General features: G+C 47.5%; 2 protein-coding genes across 2 annotated transcripts; one reads left to right on the plus strand and one right to left on the minus strand.

Moving 5' to 3' along the window:
- Positions 1–14: 14 nt before the first annotated feature.
- ssbp1 (single-stranded DNA binding protein 1) lies at positions 15–3,572 on the minus strand. The gene is made up of 7 exons (XM_062382614.1): positions 3,502–3,572; positions 2,811–2,852; positions 2,288–2,345; positions 2,052–2,192; positions 1,281–1,368; positions 487–575; positions 15–394 (listed from the first exon to the last, which is right to left on the minus strand). The coding sequence occupies exons 2-7, from the start codon at positions 2,832–2,834 to the stop codon at positions 351–353; spliced, it is 444 nt and encodes a 147-aa protein (XP_062238598.1). The 5' UTR covers positions 2,835–2,852; positions 3,502–3,572; the 3' UTR covers positions 15–350.
- A 781-nt stretch (positions 3,573–4,353) lies between these two features.
- Positions 4,354–22,866, plus strand: LOC133948688 (laminin subunit beta-1-like). The gene is made up of 33 exons (XM_062382615.1): positions 4,354–4,488; positions 5,564–5,736; positions 7,620–7,755; positions 9,911–9,984; positions 10,742–10,930; positions 11,024–11,087; positions 11,387–11,589; positions 11,753–11,873; positions 11,994–12,182; positions 12,664–12,840; positions 13,004–13,116; positions 13,212–13,291; positions 13,522–13,657; positions 13,746–13,904; positions 14,108–14,241; positions 14,329–14,449; positions 14,656–14,842; positions 14,926–15,069; positions 15,152–15,383; positions 15,639–15,802; positions 15,999–16,223; positions 16,313–16,530; positions 17,402–17,498; positions 19,628–19,997; positions 20,080–20,264; positions 20,361–20,602; positions 20,704–20,910; positions 20,991–21,135; positions 21,219–21,426; positions 21,507–21,648; positions 21,731–21,907; positions 22,036–22,195; positions 22,285–22,866. The coding sequence occupies exons 1-33, from the start codon at positions 4,455–4,457 to the stop codon at positions 22,419–22,421; spliced, it is 5,343 nt and encodes a 1,780-aa protein (XP_062238599.1). The 5' UTR covers positions 4,354–4,454; the 3' UTR covers positions 22,422–22,866.
- Positions 22,867–22,874: the final 8 nt, after the last annotated feature.

A 22,874-nucleotide genomic window follows, 5' to 3' on the forward strand; every position in this document is an offset into this window, starting at 1 on the left:
AGACTCCTGGTGGACAAAGTTAAGTACTGTATGTTTAATGAACGTTTGTTTTTAAGCCTCAGACTATTTCAACATCAGAACATTTTGTAACTGTTATCTACATGAAGCACAATAAAAACCATAAAGTGAATATATACAGACACAAGTGTGAACTTTCTCCCACTGGATGCAATCGTCGTCTTCTTCCTCCACCAGCAGGGGGCACCACAGTTAAACATGACCCGAGTGTTACAGAGTATTCTGTCCCCTCCGTTGGTTCCTTTTACTCCGTAGCATTCAGGTCCTCAGTCTTATATTGGTATAAAGAAGAAAATACAAAAAGAAGTTGTCTAGAAGTCGAGGAAACTGCTTCAGACTCTCTCCCGCACGTTGTCGCTCAGGAAGATGATGTTGTCTGGAAACACAGGACGGAGAGAAGTGTGTTTTTATAGAGGTCGAACAGAGAGAGACGATCTGTGTGTGAGGACGTGTGTTTGATGACCCGACCTGCGATGATGGTGGTGGCCTGACGTCGGACCTGGTTCTTGTCCACGTATTCTCCGTAGTCCAGTTTCCCCTCGATGAGAATCCTGGACCTGAAAGAGACAAGAATCGAGATCAGTCACGAAGATTCTTCTGTCGTGAATTCAACAAAGTTAAATTTGATGTTTTGAAAGCCACAGTTTTGCATTTGACCTCCTATTTTTGTCAGAATGAACATTTTCAACAATCTGGAATTTAAACGTGATTCTTGGGTCAAAAAGCAGAGGAAAAATTTCCCCCATTTGCATGTAGTGTGTCTGTGCATGTGTGTGGGACCAATACAATAAATCGTGAATATTGAATCTATACTATCACAGTATAAATCATCTCATCCTCTATCAGAGGTTTTTCTAAAATGTGATTTTTCCTCTCCGACAGGAAACTGTTAAAATCAAGATGCAGTGTTGAAAATGATGATAAATAATGATAATGATGATAATGATAAAGTTTCAGTCGTGTGTTTAAAGTTTCTATGTCTTCTGAATTTATTCTTGCTGTAAAAACCCAACATTGAATCACCAATAACAAACTAACTTGTTCAGACACTTTTTGATGTGTTAAGATGCTAAAAATACAAAAAACGATTTGCATAGTGTGAAACTTTCAGGGGCCAAACTCTCCGAGACTGAAAACTACAAGAAGTTTCCGGTTAAGATCTGACTGGTGACATCACTTACTGCATAATCAAATAATTTGGATATAATTAATAAGCTGTATAGATATTCCTGTCAGTGTATAAACAGAGAGGAGGAACTGACCCTTTCTTGACGTACTGGTAGGCCACGTCTCTCAGACCGGGTTTGAACACAGACACGCGGTGCCACGTCGTCTTCTGACTGATGTCGCCTGGAGTCGGGAAACAGAAGAAAACAAAATCTGTCTCAGTACAAGGAATGTTTTGAAACGTTCCAGATGTTATCCATCCCACAGCCCATGTGATATTATCCTTTATAATAAGGATGAAGAATATTGCATTAGAGTGTGAAGCCTTCAAATATCCCTAGAGGACGACAAATATTACCTTGTTGTTTTGTGCAAATTTAATTAACCTCATACATTGTTTACATAAAGTTTATCAGTTACACATCTTCCTCAAACTAACATTTAATGATAAATTTCATGGTTTTTAGCAAATGTTCCTAATAAACTGGAAACTGAGGGGATATCTTCTCTCATACAGCAGCTGAGTCACATGTGAACAAGCTTCTTTACCAGAAGAGCAACTTGTGCACGATTTGTTTCACCATCACTGAGAGTTCAGGGTGAAACAGTGACCTCTAGTGGTCAAGTACAACAACTGCAATATCAACTACAATTGTTAATATTGTTAATATCACAATAGTTTTAATTATTGAATGTTGCTTCAGAGGTTTTAATAAGGATGTTGTTAATGATTTTCATTAAGTCAACACACTGTGAAAACTGAGCTCAGTCTGACCCTGATTTGTGTCCATGTTATGAAAAGCGTCACACAACCTAAAAGTCAAGTTGTGTACATCTCTAACTTTGTGTGTCCCCGGACATCGCACCTGTTGCGCTGACTTCTCCGCCCTCAGAACGCCACATCTCATTTGTGGCCAACGAGAAGATGGTGACAGGGTTACGACCCTCGACCTGCCTCATCACGGGGTCCTGACCCACCCGCCCCAGCAGCTGGACGCGGTTAATCGCTGGAAGAAAGACAAACATCACGTTACACATGGTTATGATAATTAAAACATTACATAGAACACTCAGTCCTTTAGAGAAGAGGAAACTCTCTTACATCTCTCCAGGATGAGGCTGGAGTCGGTGCTCGCGCATCTCACCGCCTGTCGGAAGATCTGGAGAAAGACACACAACATGTTTACTGTGAAGATAAAACTGAACAAATCTATAGAACATTAAGCTAAAAAAGGTACCCCCCCCCCCCCCCTTTTTTTCTAATGAGACGATTCCATTTCAGTTAAAATACTTAATACTTATGTTTGTGATGTTGTATATAAAGTGTCAAAGTGGAATTGACAAAGATTTAAATAAAAAAACAACAAAACAAATGTAATCATCAAGGGATGAATGTTTTGATGTTTCAACTTTAATGTGAGTTATTCTATATAAAAGAAACTGATGATTGTTTTAACTACCTGTTCAATTTCATTTTTGCAGCTTTATGCAAAATCCAAGAAAGTTTAAATGTTGAATTTATTCCTGATTATTTATTAGGACAGCAAAAACAATGAAATCAATATTTTAATAGAACCCATCTAACCAGATAAATGTGAACCAGTATTTGCTCCTCGTCTCTTTACCTGTGTGGTCGCTCGTCTCAACATCTTTTTCTCTTGAGGAAACTGATGAGAAAAGAATAAAACAAATTAAATATAAATCTGAGGTTTGTCTCCAAAGTCATGGAACTGAATTCACAAGTTTTCAGTCATTCAACAATTTGTCAAAAGGAGGAATTTTCTCCTTGTCTTCATCATAAATCACAGTGAAGTGAAGATTTGAGAACCAATGATTATTGTTATAGTCACATAAACAAAATAATCATTAGTTACAGACTCTTCAGTAACTTGCATCATTATTCAAAACCAACCAATAAGATGAATATTCTTGATTGTAAATAAAACACGTGTCCTCTAAGAAAAGTGATTTAATATTAATGATGTAAAATAAGCTGCACGTTGAACAACCAGGTTATTAAATCTATTAGTTTAGTTTCATGTGAATCTTCTGGATTCTGAGTCTGATGTTTAATAAACTGAATCATAAACTTCAGACTCAGGACTCAAAGATTCTTTCTCTCTCAGCAGCAACGAGGCTTCAGGAGGTTTCTTCTTCTTCTCTCTCTCTCTCTTCCGCCATCAACGTGAAGTGAAATCACTGATCTGAGGTCGGTTTGAACGCGACAGCAGCGGATCAGAGGAGAAACATCAGAGTTCAGATGGAAACGATTCTTTAAATCTTATGAAAACAATGAGAACGAGATTCAAAACTCACCAGGTGAAAGACTTCTGTAACCTCACGCTGCTTCCGGTCCGGGTGCAGGAACAGTCCGACGCTCCACACACACAGCGATTAAGGTTCCGCCTGGGAAAACCTCATGAAACTTTTATAATATTTAAAAAGTATAATATCAGGAAGTGCAATTAGACCTTTATTATTATTATCATTATTATTATTATTATTATTATTATTATTATTATTAGTAGTAGTAGTAGTAGTAGTAGTTTTAATCAGCAAAGGTCCATCAATGCAGGATAGATAGATAGATAGATAGATAGATAGATAGATAGACAGATAGATAGATAGATAGATAGATAGATAGATAGATAGATAGATAGATAGATAGATAGATAGATAGATGGAAAGATGGATGGATAAATACATCAAGATAAATATATAGCGAAATACATTTTAGAGATGTATTACTAGTAATACCAAAACAATAATGATAACAATAATAAATCGACAGGGTCTATCAACAATACAGTTGAAAGGACTTTAAAAAAGATAAATTAATAAACAATTTAAATAAAGTAAAATAGGTCAATTAAATAAAATAGATTTAGAGAATACTGATATCTAAAATATATATTAAATTACAAAAATATTCTATAGTATATATTAAAGGTACAGTCTAATTTATTCTAATAGGAGTAACCGTGCACGAGCAGATGTGTTTATCAAGCAGATTTAATAATCAGTACTAAACAGTGTCTCTGCGGGTCCAGCAGAGGGTGCGCTTGTTTCCCTGACCTCACCCCCGCTGACAGCTGGGTGGAGCTGCCTGGTTGGTTTGTGGGATGAGAAACGTTTTCTAGAGGAAAACTCGCAGAGCTCAGACTTCACACTTCACACACACCCTGATCCACACACGCACACTGATCCACACACACCGCGAGCTGCTGCAGGAGGACACACACACACGCACAGATCTTCAGCTGCTGGAGATGTCGCTCAGCCTCCTCTTCATCACAGCTCTGGGTGAGTTCGACTTCTGACTGAGTTTCTGTGTGTTTGCATGTGAGGAGCTCATCTTCTGTGCGTCTCCAGCATCAACACACAACGAGATCCAGATGCAAAACGCGTTTCCAGCAAGTAGACAGACCCACAAGGTGAGAGGAGGTGAAGCTGCTGCAGGGAGCTTCCAGGGGAACGTGTTTTTTATTTAAAAGTTATGAGATGTTCACAGTCTGAATCCACGTGACTCTGATTTACATGGTTCTGACACAGCTACTGGTTTTCATCCCAACCAACAGGAAACAGGAAAGTGGAGTCAAGTTCAGGAGTTTAAAAACAAACATGTTATCTGTCTGTCTGTTTGTCTATCTATCTATCTATCTATCTATCTATCTATCTATCTATCTATCTATCTATCTATCTAGCTGTATATCTATCTATCTATCATCTATCTATCTATCTATCTATCTAGCTCTCTATCTATCTATCTATCTATCTATCTATCTATCTATCATCTATCTATCTATCTATCTATCTATCTATCTATCTGTCTGTCTGTCTGTCTGTCTGTCTGTCTGTCTGTCTGTCTGTCTGTCTGTCTGTCTGTCTGTCTGTCTGTCTATCTATCTATCTATCTATCTATCTATCTATCTATCTATCTGTTTATCTATCTATCTATCTATCTATCTATCTATCTATCTATTATCTATCTGTCTGTCTGTCTGTCTGTCTGTCTGTCTGTCTGTCTGTCTGTCTGTCTATCTATCTATCTATCTATCTATCTATCTATCTGTTTATCTATCTATCTATCTATCTATCTATCTATCTATCTATCTATCTATCTATCTATCTATCTATCTATCTGTTTATCTATCTATCTATCTATCTATCTATCTATCTAGCTCTCTTTCTATCTATCTATCTATCTGTGTGTCTGTCTATCTATCTATCTCTCTCTCTCTCTCTCTCTCTCTCTCCCTCTCTCTGTCTGTCCATTAATCTTTCTATCCATCCCTAGGTTAAAAAACCATCTAAGAGAGTGTGTATTGTTTCATCTCTATCTCTCTCTCTCTCTCCCCCCCCCCCCCCCCCCCTGCAGTCCTGCTGTGTCCCGTCAGGACTCAGGTTCCAGAGTTTGCAGATGTGTGCACGGTGGGCAGCTGTTACCCGGCCACCGGCGACCTGCTGATCGGCCGGGCGCACAAACTCACCGCCTCGTCCACCTGCGGCCTGAAGAGGCCGGAACGCTTCTGCATCGTGGGACATCTGGAGGTAAGAGAGAGAGGGAGAGAGGGAGGGGGGGGGAGAGGGAGAGGGAGAGGGAGAGAGAGAGAGAGAGAGAGAGGGAGGGAGGGAGGATACTGGTGGGAACCTGGAACAGTAAATAAACCACAGGATTTGAGGAAGGTAAGTCGGGGCCTCACTGGTGTCAGGGCGAACGACGGCAGCTATGTGGCAGATGTTTGGATTGGAAACCTCGAGGCCTCGTTCGAGGGTGAAGCCAGAACTTCATCATCACCGGGTCCGACAGTTGTTTCCCAACAATCACTGAACATTCCCACAACACAACATCATGAACACACAATGACACTGGCAGTTACACTGCACATGAAGCAGCTCTGCATTGACACAGGAGACACTTGGTGATTATTCATTATTCCCTGATAACTGATAAATCAATTGTCGACTCATCGATCGATTAATCAGTCGATTCACCTGTTGGCTTATTGTGTGTCTGTGGAAATGGAGGTGACGTGACACTCGGGGGTCAGCAGGGGCCCCATCACCAACACATGAGGCCCCAGGAGGTTAATGGTTAAATAGCTGCACTGAAAAGTGGAGCTGGTGTTTGATGGATTTCACTCAGAAGGAAGCTGTCGGCTTTTTGTTTACTTCTTATTTGTGTTTGTGGGTTTCTCCTCTTATTGTGTGCGTGACACACTTTCCCCAGTGGGACCATCACAATCTGACTTTATGAGTTTGCACCGTGTTTAAGTGCAACGGATAAATTCCTTACGTAAATAAAAATGCAGGTTTCACAAATCAAGGCTGTAAATAAATCTCAATAACTTCTCTCTGCTGCCAAAAGCAACTTGAGACAACAACAGCATCATTCAGCAACTTCCTGAACAGCAGTGAAGAGCAGATAACACAAAGTGGGTCAGTGCTCGGAGCAGGATATTATTACAGTGATACAAAATGCAGCGGCACTGTCGACCTTCAACTCAGCGTTTTTATGACCCTGACTTATCGTTGATGAATTCCTGCAGCAGAGGAGAAGCCCCTGGAAGCAGAACATCGTGATCTGTGTCTCGTGAAGTTCATCAGGCTCCAGGAGGAAAATGACTTTGACTCCCCACCAGCTGGTTTGAGGTTAACCAGTGACAAACCAGCAGATTAACACAGAAACATTGCATTGTGTCTGTGGGCGTCTGCTCATGTACAGTATCTGCTGCTGGAGTGGGAGTGCAGGCATTCCCCTCCACAATAAAAGCACTGTGCGGCTCACAATCCCGGCCCTTGTTGTGCACGTTGGGGGGGGGGGGGGGGGGTATTCTCCTTTTATCAAACACCCTCTGGCGAGTTCTGAGCGTGAATGGCGTCCTTATGATGTCACGGCTGCGCTGTGGGGCCTCGCGGAGGATGAGCCCGGGCGGCGAGAGGAAGTCCCACTCGAGAGGCTCCGTTCCCATTTCAACACAGACTGAGAAACTCCTCTTGTTTATCCACCCACTGGGATAATGGGAGGTTTAAGTGTGTGTGTGTGTGTGTGTGTGTGTGTGTGTGTGTGTGTGTGTGTGTGTGAGAACCAGAGCTTGTGTACATGCCAAACCATATGGCGAGCAGACGAGGCCGTGAAAACGTGATTAAACATTGACAACATGATCTATTTCCTACATAATTCATTTAAGTTCAGTTCCCACAGTCTTTTTTTTTTAACATGACGAAATACTGCACGCCCCCCCCCTCCCTCTGTGGTTTGAGGAATTACACAAGATGTTGGAATTTGGTAACTCAGAAAAGTTCCCTGATGGAGTCTGGGAACATTCCTAACTTACCCAAAAGATGAACCGATGAATCAAGGAGCTAGTTTTCAGTTGGGAGTAACCCTTGACCCTTGACCTTTCAACCCTCTCCGACCCTCTGTCCCTCAGGAGGAGAAGAAATGCTTCATGTGCGACTCCAGGCAGACGTTCCACGAGGACACCAACTCCGTCAGCCACGCCATCGAGAACGTGGTCACCACCTTCGCTCACAACCGCCTCAAAACCTGGTGGCAGTCAGAGAGTGGTGAGTGACCCACCCACACACACACACACACACACACACACACACACACACGGCAGAGAAGCGTGTGAGCTCCCGCAGACTCTGTTCTCATGGGAACTGAACTAATGACAAGACAGGAGATCACAGGGGCCAATCACAGCCGGCCTGGGCGGTTGGGTTTACAGGTGTGCAGATAATAAACAGATGTGTGTCATCACCTGAACGCACACTGGGCCTTTAAGGTGGGAAACAGGAAGTGTGTAATGAGACAGAGGACCACGAGAAGCTGGAAACTGAGTTCGTCCCAATAAGTTCTGTAATTAGAGGATTTACATGAACAGGTTTCTAACATCAGCAGTAAATTCACCATGAATCCAGGTGTAGAGCATAAAACCCTCCAGGGATCGGAGTGACTGTAAAACTGAACTCTTTCCATGTGGGAGTCACTGGAGGAACACACAGTACACTGAGCTAACAGTTTATTAGGTACGGCTGTATCCTGTCCAATAGAATCAATAGAAAAATGTTCATTAATTTACATAAAATTTGATTTTTTTTGATTTTGACAACGTATTTTGCTCTTCTTGTTTAAATTGTATATTTAAAGTTGCTAAAACTATAATCCCCTATTACTGTCGAATTAAATACTCGTGATTAAATAAATAATAAAATAATTCTGTAAATTCTATCTAAAACAACAACACTGCCTTATATTAAAACAGTATTTGTCTGTATGTGTGTTTATTGAACACACATGCACACACAACTCAATATAAAGATAGAGCAGCTGTATTTCAGAGGTAACCATAGATTAGATTCAGATATAACTCTCAAATTAATAGGCTAATAAATAAATAGATAGATTTACAAGAAGCTGAATCAACCACAACAGAGTGAAACAGAAATAAGTTTTAAAGGCGACAATAAAATCTGTTTAGTTTAAGTCATTTTCTGGACTTTGTGCAGAAAGTGAAAACCTCTGATGCCCACTGGTGTCCCTGGTTCTTCTCGATCCTTCTCCCAGTTAAACACCAGCAGCCTGTTTACAACTTCTCCAGGAACCTCTTTCAGGAACTCTTCTTGGAACTTCACCCAAGTTCCTCCTCAGGAACCTGATACACACTTTGCACTCAGATGCATCACGACTACTGTAAATAAACAGCGTGTGTTTAGTTTAGTTGCACGTAAAGTAAATCATTATAGTTGATGTTCCATTAAAAGAAAACCAATACTCATGACACTGTTAACATTAGAAATGAACCGTACAGCGTCAGGCTCTCAGACCTGTGTGCCCCCCCCCCCACACACTCTGCACATACACACACGGGTCCTGCAGAGCGGTGGGAATCTGCCGGCGGTGTGAGTAATGGCGGCGGCGGCAGCCAGCTCTGCAGATGGCTCCAAACAGCAGGAGGCTGCAGACACACAATAGCTTTGCTTGGGATTTCCTTTAATTCCCTCGCAGAAGTCGGTTCCATGTTGGCTACGGAGCCACTTCCCCCAGCTGCTGTTAACTTGAAGCTGAGTCGAGCTACACAGCGTTTCATGATGGCACAACCGTTCTGCCCTCTGTACGATGTACGAGCAATAACACATGATGTACGATCATTTGATTATTAGTTCTGGACAGTAAAATATGGATCCGGTCTGTGTTTACCCATCTTTTCTCACGTGACATCTGTTGTGATGATGAACATGAATATGGACGTTAAACACAAGTCCTTCCTGTTTCAAAATAAGAGCCTTCTGCCTTTAACATTTCCCACCACAGGACATTTACCAGCAGATGGATTTCAATTTGCAACCAATCTACACATTACTTGTCTTTTTCTATCCAAGATATTTTCAGCGTTTTTATTGGTTTAATCTGATTTAACTTCTCAGATCTGCAAGTATGAACAATTACACATTCAAGGACTCACACAGCAACACAATCCAGGCCTTTGTGTAGATTCAATTTGTATTGGGACAGAAGAACCAGCCGAACACGGAGAGCCTGTAAATGTGGAGCACATTAACGTGTGAGGATAAAGCCCATCTGGGGTCTGTTCATTTCAAACACTGACTGTTATGAATAGAAAAAAAGAGAGAGAGAGAGAGAGAGAGAGAGAGAGAGAGAGAGAGAGAGAGAGAGAGATTTGTTTTCACTGGTTGATTTCCTGTGTTTCACCTGCAGGTGTGGAGAACGTGACCATTCAGCTGGACCTGGAGGCCGAGTTTCACTTCACACATCTCATCATGACCTTCAAGGTGCTGGATCTCTCTCTCACACACACACACCCCCACAAACACACACACACACACCCAGACACACACACACACATCACAGAAATACTCTCGTACACACGACACGGAGATAAACAGCACGGAGCAGCTGCGGTGGAGGAATGTGGGAAATGGTTCTGGTCTCTGGAGAGCGGTGGGAACCAGTGGAGGAGGAGGAGGAGGAAGAGGAAGAGGAAGAGTAGCTGTGCAGCGTTAAGCTCAGATCTCTGTCACATGGTCGGACGTGATGTGAGACAGCTGGACTCATGTCTCTCATTGACGCAGTAGTCACAACACACATGAGGACATGTTTCCTGTCCCACCCTGTTTTCAGTCAGAGGACAGGAAACATCCACACGTCCAACAGCCACCACCCGTTATATATATATAAGTTTATATTTATCATGTTTACACCATAAGTTCTCATTGTTCTACAAGAGGTGAATCAACATGTTAGATTTTACACAGTTTAAAGCTTTGTTGTAAAGTGTAAATGTAAAAGTTGCTTTAAATTTGTTTTTTATTTAATCTTGTGTTTTAGATGTTTTGGTTTCTCTGACACATAAAAGCTCAGTTGAACTTAATCTATATTAAAATACCGTGAGTTGTAAATAGTTGTTGTTCTTTCATAATGTGAGAATCGAGGTGTTGAAGTTCATTGAATCAAAATCTTGATTTGTTGAAAACTGGAACATTGGATTTCTTTGTGGATCTAATGATGATTCTCTCGATGCGTCGGCAGACGTTCCGCCCGGCGGCCATGGTCATCGAGCGCTCGATGGACTTCGGGAAGACGTGGCAGGTTTATCGATATTTCGCCTACGACTGCGAGGCGTCCTTCCCCGGGGTGTCGGCCGGGCCCATGGTCAAAGTGGACGACATCATATGTGACTCCCACTACTCCGACATCGAACCCTCCACAGAGGGAGAGGTGGGTTTTCACTTTTCATTTTCCAGACTGAAGCTGAGATTCAGACCCACACGCCACTTCCTGTTCAACCTTTGACCTGATTCCTTGTTTCAGGTGATCATCCGCGTTCTGGACCCGGCCTTCGAGATCGAGGACCCGTACAGCGTGAGGATTCAGAGTGAGTGGTTTCTACTCTGTGTCCTCCAGGTAACAGCTACCTGGAGCAGGGGGGGGGTCAGAGGGCAGGAGGGAAGAGCTCGGGAAAGAATTTCACATGTGGAAGCGAGTCAGCCTCGGTGCACACGCCTACACACACAGACACACACACTCGTGTTAAGTATGTGGTGAATGCTGTGGGTGTGTGAGGAACAGCAGTGGGAAAGAATGAGAAGAGATCAGACCTCACATTGTGTAGATTGATTTTCATGCATCTTTCTGTGTGTGTGTGTGTCTGTGTGTGTCTGTGTGTGTGTGCAGACATGCTGAAGATCACCAACCTCCGGGTGAAGTTCCTCAAGCTCCACACGTTGGGCGACAACCTGCTGGACTCCCGCGTGGAGGTGACGGAGAAGTACTACTACGCCCTCTACGACCTGGTGGTGCGAGGAAACTGCTTCTGCTACGGCCACGCCTCCGAGTGCGCCCCGATGGACGGAGCGCCCACCAGGGCCGAGGGCATGGTACGACACACACACAAGACACACACACACCTGATACAAGACATGGCAATTTGAATATTTCAAGGTCTGATGTTGAAGATCATGTGAAATGACTGAAAGCTCCAGAACAGCCACGAACTGGAACTTTTGAGTGTGTCTTTGAATCAGTGCTTTGTGTGTGTAGGTCCACGGCCGCTGTGTGTGTAACCACAACACTGAGGGATTGAACTGTGAACGCTGCACAGACTTTTACAACGATCTGCCGTGGAGGCCTGCGGAGGGACGCAACACACACGCCTGCAAGAGTACGACAAACGCACACAAAACTCTTTCTCTCACATGTTTAAAGTTTGATGAACGTGTTATTCACTTGAAGTGAATCGTGTCTGACTCTGAATCCCCCCCCCCCCCCCTCTCTCTCTCAGAGTGCGAGTGTAACCGTCACTCCACCTCGTGTCACTTCGACCTCGCCGTGTTCATGACGACCGGTAACACAAGCGGCGGCGTGTGCGACGACTGCCAACACAACACGGTCGGCCGGCAGTGCGAGCAGTGTGCGCCGTTCTTCTACCAGCACCCGGAGAGAGACCTGAGGGACCCCCACGTCTGTGAACGTACGTCACCCGACCTCTGACCTCTGACCTCCCGCTCTCTGTTCTCCCAGTCTGTGCTGGTCCTCTGTGGCTCCTCCTCACACCAGCAGCACCTGGCTCGGTGTTTGAAGTGAGAGGCAGAGAGGAGCTGCTGTTACAACATGATTGCAGTGATGTGCTAAGTACCGGCTTTAAAGTGAAACACGCCCCCCCCCCCCCTTTTCACCTCCCTTCTTCTTCCCTCTCTACAAAACTCGTCTTTAAATTACAAAATGTTCCGGCTTCTCTTTTTCTTTTTCTCCCTCACTCACAGAAAACCCACTGAATCTACATTTTAGTAAAATATCAACAACAAACCTTTTTAAATCGGGAATTAAAACGTAAACTATACGTAGAGCACTGGTTTTAAAAACAGGTGGGCTGATGGGAAGTCAGCCTCAAGTCACTGGTTTATAAAAACCTGTATCTTCTCCCACTGACTTCATGTGTTGTGTCTCCTCAGCGTGTAACTGCGACCCGACCGGCTCTCTGGAGGGAGGACTGTGTGACCCGCGCACCGACGTGGCCGCCCGGCTGATCTCAGGCCAGTGTCGCTGCAAAGGTCACGTGGAGGGCGAGCGCTGCGACCACTGCCGACAGGGCCACTACGGGCTGGGCCAGGGGCCTCAGGGCTGCCTGGGTGAGTCACAAGGAAAGGGTTCATTACTTATATACGGTTAATTTGAAAAACCCTTGAACTTGAACTTTGATATTGTGCACGCACACGCTACATGCTACATGCTACACGCTACACGCCGGACTGACGCAGGCCATGTCTCCTGCTCCTCTGTGTGTCTTGGCAGCTTGTGCCTGTAACCCGCTGGGCACGCTGCCGGGAGGAAACCCCTGTGATTCTCACTCTGGAAAGTGCTTCTGCAAACGCCTGGTGGACGGACACAACTGTGACCAGTGTCTGGTACGGACCCAAACTGTCAGCGTGACTCCGGATGTGTGTGTGTTTGTGTGTGTGCGTGTGTTTGAAATGTGTCCCCTGTGTTCCTTTGTCTCCAGCCTCAGCACTGGGGTCTGTCCAACGACATGGACGGCTGCAGAGCGTGTGACTGTGACCAGGGCGGAGCTGTGGACAATAAGTAAGTTTGACAAATAAACTTAAAATAACTTTGCTCTTTGATTCTGAATGAGAGGAAACGTTCTTCAGAGCAGAGATGTTTGTTTGTCATGAGGGAGGTCTGGATTTAAAAGACTCAGAGAAACTAGTTTCAATCGAGCTGCACCAAACCCCCGTCCTCTCAAGGGGTCTGATCCAGGATTCAATAACACCTGTGTCTTAACCCTCACATTGGAATGTCCCTGTCCCCAGCTGCGACCCCCACTCAGGACAGTGCGTGTGCAGGGAGCACATGTTCGGACGCCGCTGCGACCAGGTGGAGTCCGGCTTCTACTTCATCACTCTGGACCACTACACCTACGAGGCCGAGGACGCCAAGCACGGCCCTGTGAGTGGGTTTTAATGAGCTGTGTATTAAGTGGTGGTGTGTGTTGTTGTTCCCAGATGTGTGAACTACATGTGTGTCTGTGCATCAGGGGGTGACGGTGGTCCAGAGACCTTACCCTCTGGACCGGAGTCCCACGTGGACGGGTATGGGATTTGTTAACGTGCCGGAAGGAGCCTACCTAGAGTTCCACATCGACAACATCCCAGATTCCATGGACTACGACGTCCTTATTCGCTATGAGCCTCAGGTAACACACACACACACACACTCACACACAAACACACACAACATGTCAGTGTAACAGAAGATATAAGAGCTTCAGAACATTTATAATATTTCTATAACAAAATGATGCTGAAAAAGTTAGCAGTGGAAACTAACTTTGTGTGTGTGTGTGTGTGTTTGTGTGTTGTGTGTGTGTGTCTGTTTGTGTGTTGTGTGTGTGTGCAGCTGCCAGAGCAGTGGGAGCAGGTGAACATCAGAGTCCAGCGTCCCGTCTTCAACCCTACGAACTCCATCAGTCAATGTGGGAACTCCATCCAGGCTGGAGACGAGCAGGACATCGCCCTCCCTCCTGGATCCAGGTGAGACCCTAACGTCATGTGTGTGTCTGCTGTCATCAACACGTTAAAGACACGTTAACAACACGCTCTGACCCTGTTGTGTTGCAGACACGTGTTGCTGCTCAGGCCGGTTTGTTTCGAGAGAGGAATGAACTACACAATCAGTCTGAGTCTGCCGCTGTACTCGTCAGTCAGTGACGTCCAGAGCCCGTACACACTCATCGACTCTGTAGGTTCAACACACACACACACACACACACACACACACACTAACACAACACACACCCACAACACAAACACAATGATTTAACCAAGTGAGACTCAGTTCCATCTACCATCATCAACTTCCTGTTCCTTCAAACCAGATGTGGTTTCATAACATTTTCCATCCCTCTGAACCCCCCCCCCCCCCCCCCCTCTCCTCCTCTGTTTCAGCTGGTGCTGATTCCTCGGGTCAGGGAGCTGGACATGTTCCACGGCGTCGACGGCGTGGGGGCGTGGGAAACGTTCCAGCGCTACCGATGTCTGGAGAGCAGCCAGAGCGTGGTGAAGAGCCCGATGACCGACATCTGCAGCGACTACATCTTCAGCGTCTCTGCTCTGCTGCACAACGGAGCCGTGGGTACGAGCGCCGTGCAGCTTTGATCCTCATCATCTCCATCATCAACCTCCCCATGACCCCTTCTTCTCTCCCTCATCTCCCAGCATGCCAGTGTGACCCTCAGGGTTCGCTCAGTGCCGTGTGCGAGTCCAGCGGAGGTCAGTGTCGCTGTCGACCCAGCGTGGTCGGGAGGAGCTGTGAGCACTGCGCCCCGGCCACCTTCCTGTTCAGCCCCGCCGGCTGCAGACGTAAGTGTCGGGTCGGGATCCTTCAGTTTGACGCTTGTTTGATGAAACCAGTCACACTAACATGTGGTTCACACACTTCCAGCTTGCGACTGCGACCCCCAGGGCTCGGTCAGCGCCTTCTGCCACGAGGCCACCGGCCAGTGCGAGTGCGTCCCCGGGGCCACTGGTCGCCAGTGTTCCCACTGCCTGCCGGGCTTCTGGGGCTTCCCCCAGTGCCGACCCTGCCACTGTAACGGCCACAGCGAGTTCTGCCACCTGCAGACCGGCGAGTGCCAGGGCTGCAGGGACTTCACCAGCGGACACCACTGTGAGAGGTACGACCCAGTGACCAGGACCAGTTCAGGCCTGAATCGACCAATCAGATTATCTCACTAATCTACTTCTCAGATGTGTGGAGCAGGAACTTATAGAATTATCTAGTGACACGACATCAAAAGCTCAAAGGAAACATCCAGACATTCCCCAAGAACCAGGGTGTCACCGTGAAATCCCTGACTTCACACCCGCTCCCTCCAGGCCTCCTCAAACCACAGGGATCTTCTGTGTTTGACCTTTCCGTCTGTGTCCAGGTGCCAGGACGGGTACCACGGGGACCCCGAGCTGGGCTCCGGGGGCCACTGCCGCCCCTGCATGTGTCCTGACGGCCCCCGCAGCGGACGCCAGTTTGCAGACAAATGTTACGTCCTGTCCTACACCAACCAGCTGGTGTGCGTGTGCAGCCCCGGGTACAAAGGTAGAGCAACACATTTGTCTTTGCGTGAGCAGGTTTATGTCGTCAAGTCTTCACCTCAAAACACAAACACACACAAACACACACACATACCAACACTAAACCCAAACACGTCTGTGTCCCTGTAATTAACCTTTTGACCTTTGCCTCTAAACACACGAAGCCGTTGATTCATCTCCCGTTTCTGTTCCTGCACCAGGCGCCAGATGTGACGAGTGCTCCCCCGGCTACTTCGGGAACCCCCTGGTGCCCGGCGGCGGCTGCATGCCCTGCCAGTGCAACAGCAACATCGACATGCACGACCCGGGGTCCTGCGACACCCGGACGGGCGCCTGCCTCAAGTGCCTGTACCACACCGACGGCTACGGCTGCAAGCACTGCAAACTGGGTTACTACGGCGACGCTGCCACGCAGAGCTGCAGGAGTGAGTCCAGCTGATGATGTCACAACCACCGACTCACTGAGGGTGTTGGATCCAGCTTCAGATACTGATGTATAACGTCCTCTGTGCAGAGTGCATGTGCGACAGCGTGGGAACTCTACCTCTGGCCTGTTCGTCCCCCGGCGAGTGTCAGTGTGACCAACAGACCGGTCGGTGTCCCTGCCAGCCCAGCGTGGTCGGTCAGAACTGCGACCGCTGTGCCGCGGACACGTGGAACATCGCCAGCGGGACGGGCTGCGAGCGCTGCGACTGTGACCCCGCCCACTCCTTCGGCTCCTCCTGCAACGAGGTGGGTCGGACTCGGTGACAACAAATCCTGATCTGTTCATCTTTGAGTCCGAGTGACAACTGGTAGAATCTTGAAGAAAATGCGTCTAGAACAGTGTTGCGTTAGGGCAGTGGCCTTGACCTTTGACCCCCAAAATTGAATCAGTTCAACTTTGAGTTCTTATGAATGTATGTACGAAGTTTAAAGAAGTTCCTTCAAAGTGTTCTTGAGATATCGTGTTCACAACCTCCGGTCAGGAACAGGAACCTCTCAGTCCTGAACGATGAATAATGAAGGATATTTACGATATGTGAGAAAAACGAGAAATATGTGCAACACAGAAATGTGATAATGTTCTATCTGCATCACATCCGGCAGCAGCTGCTCCACGTTTCCCTCTGTCCACACGATGTACAGCTGAAGCTCTGAACTCTCGTCTCCCAGTGAGACTCTGCTGCCAAAGCTTTTATTTCACAATGAGCCAAAGTTCCCAGTGAGAGCTGGGAGAGCTGGAGTGAGTCACTGTTACCAAACCAGCTAATCACCAGGGTCTGGGTTTGTGTAGTTGTATTTCTGATATATGGACTCCAGCTGCATCTCAAATCTGCGTGTGTACTCATGCACACACACACACACACACACACACACACACACACACACGTGGGTTTCTGTGTTTACTGGCTGCTTTCCATGAGAGGAAGGAAACCTCACAATACACTGTGGGATAACTGAATGTGCATTTCTCTAAGAGAAGTGAGTTGTATTTACTCCAGACTTCATTGTGTGAGCGAGTGAAAGAAAAAGCTGAGAAACTGAGCAGGAGAATAAAACGTCAGCCGGGTTGTGATAGTATTTTGTTGACGTGTGTTTTTATTGTGTGTTTCTGTTGCAGGTCACGGGACAGTGCTCGTGCAAACCTGGTTTTGGTGGCAGCACGTGTCGGGAGTGCAGGGAGCTGTTCTGGGGGGATCCAGAGGTCAAATGTCACGGTACGTCACCGCCACCGGTAAACAACATAAAACTGAAAGTTACAGGTTTAAGCTTCAAGTTTGAACTCACTGTCACTTTTAATGATAGAGTTGTGTTTCATTTAAACAACGCAATGTAACGCAAACAAGGTCACCAGGATTTAAATTCCACTTTGGTGCCACCAAGTGGTTTCATCAGAAAAGACAAGGTTATTACAGTTATAAATGAAGTGTCATTTGATGGACCGGGACCAGGAGGTGACAGGAGGATCCTGAACATGTGGGTGGGGGGGTTCTTATAGGGGACCATGGAGGGTGAATGAACCCATTAAGACCCAGATGTTGTCTCCAGCTGAAACAGACTTTGCTCCTGACCACAGTTTGTGAAACATCTGGACCGAGGTCAGGTTAAAGACACAAACAGCCAGGGACCAGGCCTGTTAGACCATAATGAATTACCCCGTGTGCATGTTTAAAGATTCTTGTCCTAACACTGAAGAGCACGACCTTGAGTCCTTCACTGTTCACCCAATATGGATACGAACCCTCCCAGTGCCTCAAATCTCACGGCCACTGTTTCATTTCAACCTCCGAAGCTGGAACACTGGTGGGATGCTTCCTGACTCTGCTTTAGTTTCCTTCAGACACACTATGGTGGGTTCGTTTTTCATGGTACGTGATTCCCAGAGTCGGAAGTGAGCTTCAGGTTGGTGTTTTCAAGCCAACGAGTCCTCCTAGTGATTTTAAAATGTCTTTTTTAAACAGATTTTGTCAGGCATGTGCTGAGTATCAATCTCAGAGGGTTTTATTGTCTGTCGGGCAAACTGACGGAGCGCCCATCTGCAGAAATGCACGAGCAACAGTAGCTGGCTCGCCCCTCAGAGGGAGAGAAAGGGTGAGGAGAGGGTGAGGGGAGGGTGAGGAGAGGGAGGGGATCTCGTTCCCTGCCCACGAGAACCAGATGTTCTCCAGAACTCCCAGGCAATCCCGTCTTCGTCATGCTCCGGCACCCAGAGGAGCCAGGAATGCTGAACTCCTCCCTGAAGGTCTCTTGAGCTGCTGGACCAGCTGGACCTCTCCTCCTAATGCACAGATGACACACTGATGCACGGGGGGGGGGGGGTTCCCAGGGAAACGTGTGGGCGTAATGAGAAGCTATAAGTTAACATATTGTTAATGAAGCCTCTTCAAGCTGCTGCAACAGCTGAGAAGATGTAAAATGTAGATATTCAAAACTAATCCATGATTTACGAGGTGAACGTCAGGGTCTCTGGTATGTGGGGGTTGTCATGAGGCACTTTCTCAGAAACAAGCCCATAACCACCACGTATGTTCTGTGCGTGTGTTTCAAAACACGGGCCAGATATTTCTACATGACAAAAAACAAGAGTTCCAGCCCAACCCTCACCCCCGGCTCCATAAATCAACCTGAACACAAAGCAGCGACCCTCAGACTCTGCATTCCTTCGTCCTGACTCACTCTGAACAGCCTCCTTCTTCTTCTCTGGGGGGGGGGGGGCAGCCCAGTGGACGGGCCCGGGGTCAGCCTGACCCTCCTGCTCTTCTTCATGGATAACTTCATTTACTGGAGGAGCTGGAGCTTGTTTTCAAACGACTTATTTCCCCTGAGGAGACGTTAAGAGTCTCAGGTTCCTTAAGTCAACACAGCACATGATGTTTATTGTTCTTTATGAAGAGTCTGTTCTATGAGACGGATTATAGAAAATAAACTATTATTATTCTAATTTTAATAATAACTGTTTCCAGGTCAGTTGTGGAGCAAGAAGAGGCCTCGCGTGACCTTAGAAAGAAAAGTTAAACCTCTCATCTAAATGTATATCTTGTAATCACAGTTGTGTTCTTAGTTCTAAATGACGAAGTTAGAGAAGAGTCAAAATAACTCTTATAACTAGTTTGAACTGTACAACACGTTCCTGATATCAGGAATAACTGGATTTCTTTTTAATTTCCTGGATTATTTCCCTGACCCTGACTTCCTTCAAGTTCAGGAGGCAGAGCGGGTCGTCCACTGAGACTCGGCTGTTTGATACTGAACCCCACATGGCCTCTGATGGCTGTGTATGAATGTGTGTTAATGGATGAACTGTAAAGTCTCAGATCCAGAGCATCTCCTCTCTGTGTGTCTCCAGCTTGTGACTGTGACCCTCGGGGAATCTCCAGCGACCAGTGCCACCGCGCCACCGGCCAGTGCTCCTGCGTCGAGGGCGTTTCCGGCCCACGCTGCGACGAGTGCGCCCGCGGCTTCCAGGGCGAGTTCCCCGACTGTGCGCCCTGCCACCGGTGCTTCGCCACCTGGGACACCGTGGTCGGCGAGCTGACCAATCAGACCCAGCGCCTGGAGGTCCAGGTGACGGAGCTGCAGACCAACGGGGTGACGGAGCCGTACAGAGAGCTGATCGACAGCCTGGAGAGAAACTCCAAGGCCGTGAGGGAGATAGTGGAGAACAACCCTGCAGCCGTGAAGCTGGAGCAGACCCAGGATCTCATGCACCAGATCACGTGTGTACAGAATCAAACAGAGACACATAGAGAGACACATGATGTTCACACCCTTCATCACTTCTTCCTCGTGTGTCGACAGCGGTTTGATGTCCTACCTGAACGGAAAGCTCAACACCACGGAGGAGACCTTGAACCTTCTCAGCAATGACTCCAGCTCCACCGACGTAAGGCTGGAGGCACTGATGGAGGAGGCCAACCAGCTGGAGCAGAGCGTCCAGGACCTGAGGCAGCAGGTGTACGACGCCAAGAACGCCAACCTCCAGGGTGAGGAATCGAACTGTAGGGCGGAGACAATGTGCTTCATCCAATCAGCTGCATAATATGTTTTCTGACTTCCTCTGGGCCTGTGTGTGTTTTCAGGTGCCATGGACACCATCACAGCAGCTCACACGCAGTCCACGATGGCGGAGCTCCGAGCCAACACCTCCACCAGCGACCCTGGAAACACGGTGGAGGAGTCCGCCGCGGTACGGAAAGCCACCGAGGACAAACTGAGCAGCGTTCAGAAGGAGTTTGACCGCAAGCACCAGAGAAACTCTGGGAAGCTGAAGAAACTGTCCGACGAGCTGGAGAAACTCGACCTGTCACCGCTTAGTGAGAAGGTGAGAAACACCAGGGGACCAGAAAACCCCCACAACAAACACACAACCACAACACATCCTCCATAGAATATTAAGACAACCTCAAATTCTCTTCTGTGCAGACGTGTGGCGGTGCAGCTGACGGGGCCGGCTGCTCTGGCTCCTCCTGCGGCGGGTTGGGTTGTGTGGGCGAGGGCGGAGCTCCCCAGTGCGGAGGAGAAGGATGCAAAGGCTTCGTCACCACCTCCCAAACTGCTCTCAAATCAGCCAAGGACCTGGACCAGGAGATCTTAGCAGCTATGCAGGAGGTGGACAAGCTCTCCCGGCTGGTGAGTGGACATGTTAAAGCAGCTAATGCAGAATAACAGAGCATGCACATGGGGAAGTCACTGATTCGGGTTGTGATCAGGTGTGGGAAGCGAACCTCCGGGCAAATGAGGCCAGGGGGAACGCGATGGAGGTGCTGATCAAATCGAACCGGAGCAAGGAGCGGGTGGAGCAGAGCAACGAGCAGCTCCGCAAACTCATCAAGGAGATACGAGACCTCCTCACCAGTGAGCGCACCACACAGCTCTACTACAGAACTAACATGGATGAGGTATTCAATATTTAAAAACCGAAATTGTTTCTGATCCAGATGAGAAGGCCGATGTGTCTGTGATCGAGATGGTGGCCAACGAGGTGATGGCTCTGGAGATGCCGACCTCGACCGAGAAGCTGCACGAGCTGACGAAGGAGATCCGGGAGAAGGTCGGGACCTTGACCAGCGTGGAGGACATCCTGAGTCAGAGCGCTGAGGACATCAAGGTCGCAGAGAAGCTGCTGAAGCAGGCCAAGGCTGCCAGGTAACACACAGAGACACACTGTGGGGGGGGGAGGACGTCTCTGTCCAGGGATGGACTCACATGTTCACTCTGTCCTCTAGTGAAGAGGCGTCCTCCATGAAGGAGACGGCCGATGTAGTGAAGGCAGCGCTGAACGAGACAGAGCGCGCCCAGAGCATCGCCATGGAGGCCATCCAGCTGGCCCAGAACAACACCAAAGGAACCCTGGACCTGCTGATCTCTGTGAGTGCCCCCCCCCCCCGAGCTCTGAGGTCACCACACAGAGCGGATGCAAGGGTGTGTAATGTGTGTGTGTGTGTCTCAGGTGGAGTCGGAGACAGCCTCCACGGAGCTGAAGCTCAGTAACACCACCGGCCGCCTGGTTCAGCTGGAGAGGGAGGTCGGCCTGCTGAGACAAAACAACCTGGAAGCGAACCGGCTGTCGGAGACGGCCGAACGGGTCGGAGAGCAGGCCCGGCAGGAAGCAGACGACGCCCAGAAGGTCTCACACACACTCACACACTAACACACACACACTCACACACACACACATTTGAATTCGGGGTGAGGAGCACCAGCACACACATCCTGCCGTCAGCCCTGTGACGCTCTGTGTGTGTTTGTGTGAAGGAGTTTGACTCGGAGGTGAAAGATAAGCTGGTGGAGGTGGAGGACCTGGTGGAGGACAAAGGGGAGACGGTGCTGCAGGCGAGGAGGCGAGCAGACGAGCTGCAGCAGGAGGCCCAGGAGCTGCTCACTCAGAGCAGCAGCCAGCTGCAGAGACTCGGGGGTGAGGCCATCGTCAATCTGACGTGTTTTCAGAATTCTTCTTCTTTCTGTACCTCTTTCTCATCGTCTGCTGTGATCCTGTGTTTTCAGAGTTGGAAAGTTCCTACGAGGAGAACCAGCGCATCCTGGAGGCCCGAGCCGCGGAGCTGGTGGAGCTGGAGACGATGGTCCGCAAGGTCCTGGAGGAGATCAGCTACAAAGTGACTCTGTACAGCACCTGCCTGTGATGATCCAGCTCCCAGCACCTCAAACTGGGATCGCAACACAAACAAACACCGCTCCCACATAAATAACCTGTTTTTTAACCGTCAGGACCAAACACTGCTCAGATGTTGTGATTGTGTCAGAGGCGGCGGCCGAGCACCTCGATGTGACGGACGGCTGCGCCAAGAAGTATTTTAACAAAAGGAGACAAGCTGCCAAAGAGGAAAGAGTAGAAAGATAAAACCACTGAAAGCCAACGAGACCTCAGTGCTAGAGACTCAGCAGAAGTATTTACCAGTGTAAGCTCTAAGACAATCTATGTATTTAAATATATGACTGAACCTTTGTGAGAAGTATTCAAGTTTTATATGTCTAAGCCCAAAGATATGTAACATTGACGGGACCAAAGAAATTCATTTGTGGAAAAAGTGACTATGAACACATAATAAAATTTGATTTGAATATAAATGTACTGG

This window comes from Platichthys flesus, chromosome 23 (genome assembly GCF_949316205.1).
Source record: "Platichthys flesus chromosome 23, fPlaFle2.1, whole genome shotgun sequence".
In the NCBI taxonomy this organism is placed as follows: domain Eukaryota; kingdom Metazoa; phylum Chordata; class Actinopteri; order Pleuronectiformes; family Pleuronectidae; genus Platichthys; species Platichthys flesus.

What these genes read in the sequence shown, in the direction of transcription:
- LOC133948688 (XM_062382615.1), top strand. Translation starts at nt 4,455, where the DNA reads ATGTCGCTCAGCCTCCTCTTCATCACAGCTCTGG. An exon ending in CGTACACACTCATCGACTCT is followed by an intron (nt 14,450 to 14,655) that starts GTAGGTTCAACA and finishes CCTCTGTTTCAG; the next exon opens with CTGGTGCTGATTCCTCGGGT. An exon ending in CAAGAACGCCAACCTCCAGG is followed by an intron (nt 20,265 to 20,360) that starts GTGAGGAATCGA and finishes GTGTGTTTTCAG; the next exon opens with GTGCCATGGACACCATCACA.
- ssbp1 (XM_062382614.1), bottom strand. Translation starts at nt 2,834, where the DNA reads ATGTTGAGACGAGCGACCACACAG. An exon ending in CAGCCTCATCCTGGAGAGAT is followed by an intron (nt 2,193 to 2,287) that starts GTAAGAGAGTTT and finishes TCTTTCTTCCAG; the next exon opens with CGATTAACCGCGTCCAGCTG. An exon ending in GGCCACCACCATCATCGCAG is followed by an intron (nt 395 to 486) that starts GTCGGGTCATCA and finishes CTGTGTTTCCAG; the next exon opens with ACAACATCATCTTCCTGAGC.